General features: G+C 42.6%; 1 protein-coding gene across 1 annotated transcript in view; it reads right to left on the bottom strand.

The window, feature by feature from the left end:
* The window catches only part of LOC112070309 (tau-tubulin kinase 1-like), a 50,599-nt gene that overhangs the window by 32,533 nt on the left and 8,704 nt on the right, over window positions 1-9,362 (bottom strand). Inside the window, 7 exon segments of the mRNA XM_070438909.1 lie at window positions 6,613-6,657; window positions 6,659-6,679; window positions 6,681-6,720; window positions 7,327-7,453; window positions 7,456-7,465; window positions 8,931-8,968; window positions 8,971-9,003. Of these exon segments, the coding sequence (XP_070295010.1) occupies window positions 6,613-6,657; window positions 6,659-6,679; window positions 6,681-6,720; window positions 7,327-7,453; window positions 7,456-7,465; window positions 8,931-8,968; window positions 8,971-9,003 (314 nt within the window).

Genomic DNA, 9,362 nt, shown 5'->3' with positions numbered 1-9,362 from the left:
ATGTGTTTCAACTTCCTGTAACGACCACATTCTGGCTGAAATATTAACATTTATGTAAATGTGTTTCAACTTCCTGTAACGACCACATTCTGGCTTACAACATCACACATTCAGAAAATGTGTCCGTTTGATTTGTGGCAACTGCTGGTGAGTGGGGATCTTACTTTTTTCAACTGGCTGTTTTCAAGTTTCAAAACACTGCATCCCATTTTTTCACCTACTGCAGGAATGAAAGTGGATTGAGTGGTATCCTATCCAAGAGGCAATAATGTGCATGAAACAGCCTTAATAATACCTATATAATGGCGTTATATAGTCTGCAATAACAGATTATTACAAGTTAAAACACCCAAAACATGATAGACGTAATACGTATAGGGCCGGTTTCCCAGACACAGATTAGGCCTAGTCTTGAACTAAGACGCACTAGTGAATGTGTTTTAGTCTAGAAATAGACTTCATCTGATTACACATAAAACTCCCTGAAAAGTGGCCTAATCCTGCAGCATTACACACTCAAAATAGTAAACCAGCTTCAATCAAATATAAACGTGTTAAAGCCATACATTTTGGCAGCTGATATGTAATTTGATGGATTCCTCAAGACAAAGCTAACTTTGAAAGCATTTTTTTCCAGCAGCACCTGATATATTTATGTATATATATATATATATTAAATGTAACCTTTATTTAACTAGGCAAGTCAATCATAATCTTATTTACAATGACGGCCTACCCCGGCCAACGCTGGGCCAATTGTGCGCCGCCCTATGGGACTCCCAATCACGGCCGGATATGATTCGAACCAGGGACTGTAGTGACACCATTGAGATGCAGTGCCTTAGACCGCTGCGCCACTTGGGAGCCCCAATAAGTCAATATGAAAACGTCCCAAGAGTTTACAAAACCCATCAACATTTAACATGAATGCCAAAATCTCAACATAAATAATATTTTCCACTTCTCAGAAGAAGTCATGGAAAACAAGATTTCGTATAAAACGCCTGATGCGTGCCACGAGAGGAAAAATAGCTCTGCTATTTATTACCCACAATGATTTATTCAGTTATCAGGGAGGGTAAGTGAGGGAGGATCCCTCTTCATTGCGGAGAGAACACTACAGTGTGTAGCAGCTGGTAGGTATTTCACTGCACAAGCACTGAATGCCAACTGCTGAGTGCTAACAAATATGCTAACAAAAATGCTTTGTTGCTAATGGCTGATGGCTAACAGTTACATGCTAACAAAAATGCTTTGTGGCTAATGGTTGCGGGCTAATAGCTACATTCTAACAGAAATGCTTTGTGGCTAATGGCTAAGGGGCTGACATAGTGGCAAGGTGAAGGTCATTTGGACAGGGGAGGCCCCTGACACTTGCTTCCCTGGAGACCTGGCTGCCTAGGGGTAGGGGAGAGGCATACACTGCTAATGGCCAGGGACTGGGGGAAGAGGGAGATGAAGAGAAGGAGGCGAGATGGAATGAGAGAGGGAGAGATAGAGAGAGGGATGCGGTGGTAAAGAACGAGAGACAGACATGGAAGCAGGGGGAGTTAAATAAAATTAGATGGAGAGACAAACAGGCAGGGAGAGAGGTAGACAGAAAGAGGGAGAAGCAAATGGGAGAGAAAAAAGGAAGGGATAACGATAGAGAGAGAGAGGGAGCCAGAGCCTCACATTCATCACGAATCAATGAGCTGAAGCTGACTCAGCTGTACTGGCTAGAAGGGAGAGCAAGAGAAGGGAAAAAGGAGAAGGGAAGCGAGAGGCGATGCCACAGCCCACTGACGCATGCAAAAGCAAATTAAATCTCACACTGCTGCACTCACAGAGCTCCGAATGCAGAGAGAGAGAGGGGGGGCTGCTGCATGAGGACACGAGAGTGTTAGGGCCAGAGATATGAGAGGAGGGGGGAAGATGTAGAGGGGTAGAGAGAAATAGAGGAGAGCAGATAGTGACTGAGTCAAAGAGATGAGAGAAATAGAGAGATGGAGGAGAGTAGGAAAGTGGAGGGAAGGGGGAGAGTGGTGCCTAAGAGATGGGAGGCAAAAGAAGGGGAGAGAAATGGAAAGAGTAGATGGAAAGGGAGAGGAGCCGAAAGAGAAATGGAGTGGATGAGAGAAATGAATAAGAGGCAAGAGGGGGAAAGGAGAGAAGATAGAAGTTAGTCTATTAAAAAGGAGGGGAGAGGAGAAGAGGAAAGGAGGGAGGAAAAGGAGAGAGATAAAGGTGGAGAAGAGTCCAGGGGAGAGAAGGACAAATGCATAAGCAATTGATGAGAGGGAGAAGAAAGGAGAGGAGGTGAAAGTGCTAGAAGAGATTAACCAACAATGCAGTTTTAAGAAAATACCAACAAAGAAAATGCAAATAGTTTGGGTAGCCATTTTATCAGATGTTCAGGAGTCTTATGGCTTGGGGGTAGAAGCTGTTTAGAAGCCCCTTGGACTTGGCACTCCGGTACCACTTGCCGTGCGGTAGCAGAGAGAACACTATGACTAGGGTGGCTGGAGTCTTTGACAATTTTCAGGGCCTTCTTCTGACACCGCCTGGTATAGAGGTCCTGGATGGCAGGAAGCTTGGCCCCGGTGATGTACTGGGCCGTATGCACTACCCTCTGTAGTGCCTTGCGGTCGGAGGCTGAGCAGTTGCCATACCAGGCTACTGGTAAGAGGGGATGGGAGAGGAGGAATGGGAGGGGGGAGGAGGGGGAGAGTTACTGTAAGAGTGATTGACTCACACTTGAAGTGAGCTAAAATAAGACAAGACACCACAGATTGAGAGAAAGCACTTTGGATACCTCTCTCTGGGATGAAGGTATGTGTATGTGCGTGTGCGTGCATTTACTTGTGAGAATGTGTTTGAGAGAGAGAGAGAGAGAGAGACAAAGAGGGAGATAGAGACATTGAGAAAAAGAGAGAGAAGAAAAGAGTGAGTGGTGAGTGAGTGAGGGAAAAGGGAGACTGAGGTAGACAGAGAGAGGAGAGAGAGAGAGAGAAAGAGAGAAAGAGAGAGAGAGACAGTGTGCCAGTAGGAGAATGGGGGAGGTTAGTCCTTCTTCGGCTTAGTTCTGGTCGCATATTCCCTAAGACTTTGATTAGCATGTGCAGTTGAAGTCGGAAGTTTACATGCACTCGTTTTTCAACCACTCCACAAATGTCTTGTCGGTTAGGACATCTACTTTGTGCATGACACAAGTAACTGTTCCAACAATTGTTTACAGACAGATTATTTCATGTACAATTCACTGTATCACAATTCCAGTGGGAAAGAAGTTTACATACACTAAGTTCACTGTGCCTTTTAACAGCTTGGAAAATTCCAGAAAATGATGTCATGGCTTTAGAAGCTTCTGATATGCTAATTAGCATGATTTGAGTCAATTGGAGGTGTACCTGTGGATGCATTTCAAGGTCTACCTTCAAACTCAGTGCCAAAATGTGAAAATCTAAAGAAATCAGCCAAGACTTCAGAAAAAAAATTGTAGACCTCCACAAGTCTGGTTCATCCTTGGGAGCAATTTCCAAATGCCTGAAGGTACCACGTTCATCTGTACAAACAATAGTACGCAAGCATAAACACCATGGGACCACGCAGCCGTCATACCGCTCAGGAAGAAGATGCGTTCTGTCTCCTAGAGATGAACGTACTTTGGTGCGAAAAGTGCAAATCAATCCCAGAACAACAGCAAAGGATCTTGTGAAGATGCTGGAGGAAAACAGGTACAAACGTATCTATATGCACAGTAAAACTAGACCTATATCAACATAACCTGAAAGGCCGCTCAGCAAGGAAGAAGCCACTGCTCCAAAACCGCCATAGAAAAGTCAGACTACGATTTGCAACTGCACATGGGGACACAGATCGTACTTTTTGGAGAAATGTCCTCTGGTCTGATGAAACAAAAATAGAACTGTTTGGCCATAATGACCATCGTTATATTTGGAGGAAAAAGGGGGAGGTTTGCAAGCTGAAGAACACCATCCCAACCGTGAAGCACGGGGGTGGCAGCATCATGTTGTGGGGGTGCTTTGCTGCAGGAGGGACTGGTGCACTTTACAAAATAGATGGGATCATGAGGTAGGAAAATTATGTGGATATATTGAAGCAACATCTCAAGACATCAGTCAGCAAGTTAAAGCTTAATTGCAAATGGGTCTTCCAAATGGACAATGACCCCAAGAATACTTCCAAAGTTGTGGCAAAATGGCTTAAGACAACAAAGTCAACCATCACAAAGCCCTGACCTCAATCCTATAGAAATTTTGTGGGCCGAACTGAAAAAGCGTGTACGAGGAAGGAGGACTCAGTTACATCAGCTCTGTCAGGAGAAATGGGCCAAAATTCACCCAATTTATTGTGGGAAGCTTGTAGAAGGCTACCCGAAACGTTTGACCCAAGTTAAACAATTTAAAGGCAATGCTACCAAATACTAATTGATTGTATGTAAACTTCTGACCCACTGGGAATGTGATGAAAGAAATAAAAGCTTAAATAAATCATTCTCTCTACTATTATTCTGACATTTCACATTCTTAGAATAAAGTGGTGATCCTAACGAACCTAAGACTGGGCATTTTTACTAGGATTAAATCTCAGGAATTGTGAAAAACTGAGTTTAAATGTATTTGGCTAAGGTGTATGTAAACTTCCGATTTCAACTGTAAACTAAAAAAGCCAGGGATTATGATGATGTGAATGACAATGGGATGAACATTTAAACTCAATTTGAAAATGATGGAGAGGCTTTCATTTGACACCAAAATGATTAAATAAGAGTATGATATTGTAAATAAAAATTGTTTGAGTCATTTTAAAATGCTTATCAATACCTGATAAAAATAACCATAGCCTGCAGGAAATCTCATACAAAAATAAGTGTCAGCTAAGTGGCATATTTTACAGTATATATTATATATATTAGCCAAACCATGGACTGGGCACAAATATAACCAATATGATCCATCCATTTTTAAGATGTCACTTTGAAGAGGTCACTGTACTACCATTAGCTAACGCCATGTGACCGATTTCATAAACAGTCACTCGCTAATGCATTTTAACTGTCATCTGTTTGATCTTGTACATTACCGAAAGTTTTTCCAGACCCAGATTAAAACTATTCCTGGACATCAAAGCACTTTCAATGGCAATTCTCCATTGAGCATACATTTTAGTCCGGTAATAGGTTTAATCTGGGTCCGGAAAACCGCCCCATAACGCTTAAAAAAAGACGATACCACCAGGCATATTGAACAGCTACCCATGTAAACAAGGCACAGCAAAACAAGGATTCAGATATTGGACTCCATCTTATCCAGTGTACAATGAATGAGCTCACTTTTAAATAAATTGTACTAAACCAAACCCAGTGTCTGAATGTAAACAAAACAATTTAATTACCCTCTCCAATATCCCGTGCCAGTGCCAGCCCATAACCAGATGTTTTGCTAGCTAGCTAATGTTAGCATATTCGCTAGCTAGCACAATATAGCTAAGGACATTGCACTAACTCGGCAGCTGTTTTATGGAAACTAGCTAATCCATTGTGATTTAATTATAATGTCAGTACTATCTTTAGTGGTTAGTTAGCTTGGAGGAAATATTTAGTGTTGTGTGCATTGCGTCTATGCACTTAGCTAACTGCTATCCCATAGCCTACAGTACATTGCACATGGAGTGTGACTGGCTCTTCTGTGGATGTACGAAGAAAATGCCCCAACATGTTCTCATGCTATCTGATTGGCTCAAAGTCAAGTTGTTGGCCACTGACAAGCGTTGCTTGCTTTTGAGCATGCTTTTGCGGCACAGTCGATAGCGCGCCGGACCTCGGGCTTAGAAGGTCGAGGGTTCGAGACCTGCTCCCTGCCTGTTTCATTACATTGGTGTCAGAAGTGATCGGACCTTGCATCCACGACAGTGTGTGTGCTTGGCCGGTGAGCGCGTTCCTGTAAGAGGCAGAGTCGCGAGGACGCGCTCTTTGAAAGGAGGGAGTAGTGTAACGACCCTGGGTTTATAAGCACGGAAATCGACTCTGCCGCATGAGCATGCTTTTGCGGCACAGTCGATAGAGCGCCGGACCTCGGGCTAGAAGGTCGAGGGTTCGAGACCTGCTCCCTGCCTGTTTCATTACAATACTTTAGGGTGGGTGATGTGACGTCATTGATCCTGACGCACCATTTGGGGAACACTGGGTGCGTCCCAGGTCTTCTTCACTTCTGTCGCGCTGCACATCGCAGAACATGGATATATCGTATTACCGTTTGCCTTTTAGATCATAATAAGTGGACAGGGGGACCTGATCCTAGATCAGCACTCCTACTCTGAGATGGTTTATAAATACAAGCCCAGACCTGCTAATCTGTGCAGCCTCACCATTGCAATAAAGATGACCTGTAATTTACCCACGAGCTGGACATTATTCTAATAACATCACAATAACATTTAACTGGGCGGCAGGTAGCCTAGTGGTTAGAGTGTTGGGCCAGTAACTTAAATGTTGCTGGTTTGAATCCCCAAGGCACTTAACCCTAATGGATACGAGTGTCTGCTAAAATGTAAATATTAATATAATTTTGTAGGACAAACCAAAGCAAAGAAACAAAAGAGGAGACTTACAGGGCGGACTTCTCCAGTGGTATTGGTGTACTGCCGCGCGAGTCCCGAAGTCTAACATGTAACACTTTCCTTAAGGTCGAAGGCAGCCTTCCATGGCGAGTTTGACTGCCAGAGAAAATACATGATTATACAGTGCATTATAGATATGGTCTGGTGGCTCAGTTGGTAAGAGTGTGGGGCTACTGTAGCAACACCAAGAACCATCACAGTGCCCATTAGTGTTAGCCAGGAGGGGTGCTTGTTCTTACGGGATGGGGCATTGTTTGATGAAACATCAGTTATAGGACATCAAATAATGCCACAGATTGCCATTTGTGCCCTTGAGCAAAGAACTTAACCCCTAACTTGCTCCAGGGGTGCAGGTTATTTAGGGAAAGCCCACCCCAATGCTGCGCGTGTGTTTGGTGTCTGGGATTGGGAATGAAACGAACCGATGGCAAAAATACACATTTCCGTTTTGATGGCCAATATAGATGCAGTCTTTTTTTACATGCATCATGGCACAGCAGCGATGCCACAGCATTGTGGAAGGTTATCAGTGCCAATTCTAAAATGCAATGGTTAATTGGAATGCGAAAATGACAACATTTGCATTTAAGCTTTGTTTTTTAGAATTAGCATTGATAACCCTTCATAAAGCTGTGGCATGCTGTGCCGTGACACGTGCGCAAAAAAGTCTGTATCTGTATGTTACGTTATGTATGATTACGTACCGGTTTGATACCTCGATGCAGGAAGCCAACAGAGTGGATTGGCTCTATCGACTCCAGGATCTGTTTCCCCAGGCGGAGTGTGGTGCTCATGGTGAAAGTCCCCCGAGGCTGGCTCCTCCTCAAGTCGCCAAATTGCGTCCCTGCTCCACCCCCAAAAACAAAACAACGCTCTGGGGTGAAGTTCCCTCTAGGTACAGATCTAGGAACAGCTTCCTCCTCCAATCCTAAACATAGCCTTTGGTGGGAAAATACAAATCTGACCCAAAAATCAGCATTTGGGGGCAACTTCACCCTACTCCAGAAAACCAACCATACATAAAACAAACAGGTTTGTGCGAAAATAACACATTTATTTCTTCCCGGTACGGTACTGTCGATCGTCTGTGGTGGAAGAAGGATAGGACCAAGGTGCAGCGTGGTAAGTGTTCATGTCTTTTTAATAAACAAAACTGAACACTGGAACAAAACAATAAATGATGTGAACAAAGAAACAGTACCGTGTGGCGACAAACACTGACACGGAAGACAAACACCCAACACCTCAAAGTGAAACCCAGGCTACCTAAGTATGATTTCTCATCAGGGACAACGATTGACAGCTGCCTCTGATTGAAAACCATACCAGAACGAACTCAAAACCCCAACATAGAAAAACACACAGACTGCCCACCCCAACTCACGCCCTGACCATACTAAATAAAGACAAAAACAAAGGAAATAAAGGTCAGAATGTGACAGGTAACACAATTGCCTAGGTGTGATCATAGAATTACATATAGAATCCATATTCATTTCATAAATGATGTCTGTGGGCCTGGTAGCCTAGGCCTAGTAAAGATTTGTGACATCACTTTTTACATACAATACCTTTTAACATAGGTGGCGGGTGCGTTTCAAGTTTGGGGAAGCAAATTTTAACCATAAACATGCACCTTTATAATAAAGCATTCCATGCATCCTCACATTTTCAGACTTATGTAAGATAGGTTACTATTCCTAATGTGATGATTAGATTGGATAGTCAATTTAGGCTAATAATATAACTCAATCACTGTTCACAGAATAGACTGTTCAATGCAGCTCGTAGTGGGTAGACTAGGCCTGGGCTACAAACACAAGATGATTTTTAAAATATTCCGATATGCCTGGCTGGGTTTCTCTGCTTTTCACTGACAGTCGCAAATCAACAATCATCTATTTTTTTTGGTATTCAAAGTCATACAGTATCAAAAGTTTGGTCATGATGGATTTTTACACCCAAGTACAATCGACAATGGAATTGGATTAAGACTCTCCATATATAACTTTCATATTATAGAAGGCTGACCATGCTATGCTGGATCATGTGACATATGGCATTTGAATTACTATTCTTCATCAGTATGTGCTTTGTCAGCCTCTTAACCAGCCGCTGCTTATGAATAATTTTTTCAGTTAATATGGCCTATTTGCAAAGACTTCACATTTCACGATGCCTTATGCAAGCTTTATAATTGCACTTCCTCAGAAAAATGTGTTTAAAAAAAAATTGTGGTCAGATTCTCACAGAATGCATTTTGGGGATGGTGGGTCAATCTTTAATAAAAGCAAAGGTCAGCTTCTTACCTGAAGTTGCATGACCACGTAGTTGAATTTGTCATTTCTCCACAGCCAATAAACTTGCAAACATGGTTTTTACCTAAAACAAAAAAAGGCATATTTTAAGAATTGTAGTTCAAAGGATTGCATATGCCAAAATATTCCATATCACTTCAACTTGATGATTGGATTGGTTTTCATTGGTTACACCAGGAGATGAGAGTGGTGACAGGGCTAGGTAAGATCCAATTCAAATTCCCATATCAATCAATGAAAATACAGCAGAACCACTCATGTTGACGCTCAATGGCTGAAGAAAGGACAAAGCACTCTTTTCCTTTCCAGGTTTCTTCCGGCAACACCTGTCTTAGGACTGTTCTTTTTCAGGACTTCTTTTCTCTAGGACATGGCTTGTGTTAAATATTCTATAAAAGATAACTTTAGATAAAATAACTGGCA

Source organism: Salvelinus sp. IW2-2015, unplaced genomic scaffold (assembly GCF_002910315.2).
Source record: "Salvelinus sp. IW2-2015 unplaced genomic scaffold, ASM291031v2 Un_scaffold1283, whole genome shotgun sequence".
Taxonomy (NCBI): Eukaryota; Metazoa; Chordata; class Actinopteri; order Salmoniformes; family Salmonidae; genus Salvelinus; species Salvelinus sp. IW2-2015.
The sequence above is the reverse complement of the archived record's forward strand: the minus strand, read 5'-3'. Positions and strand labels throughout refer to the sequence as shown.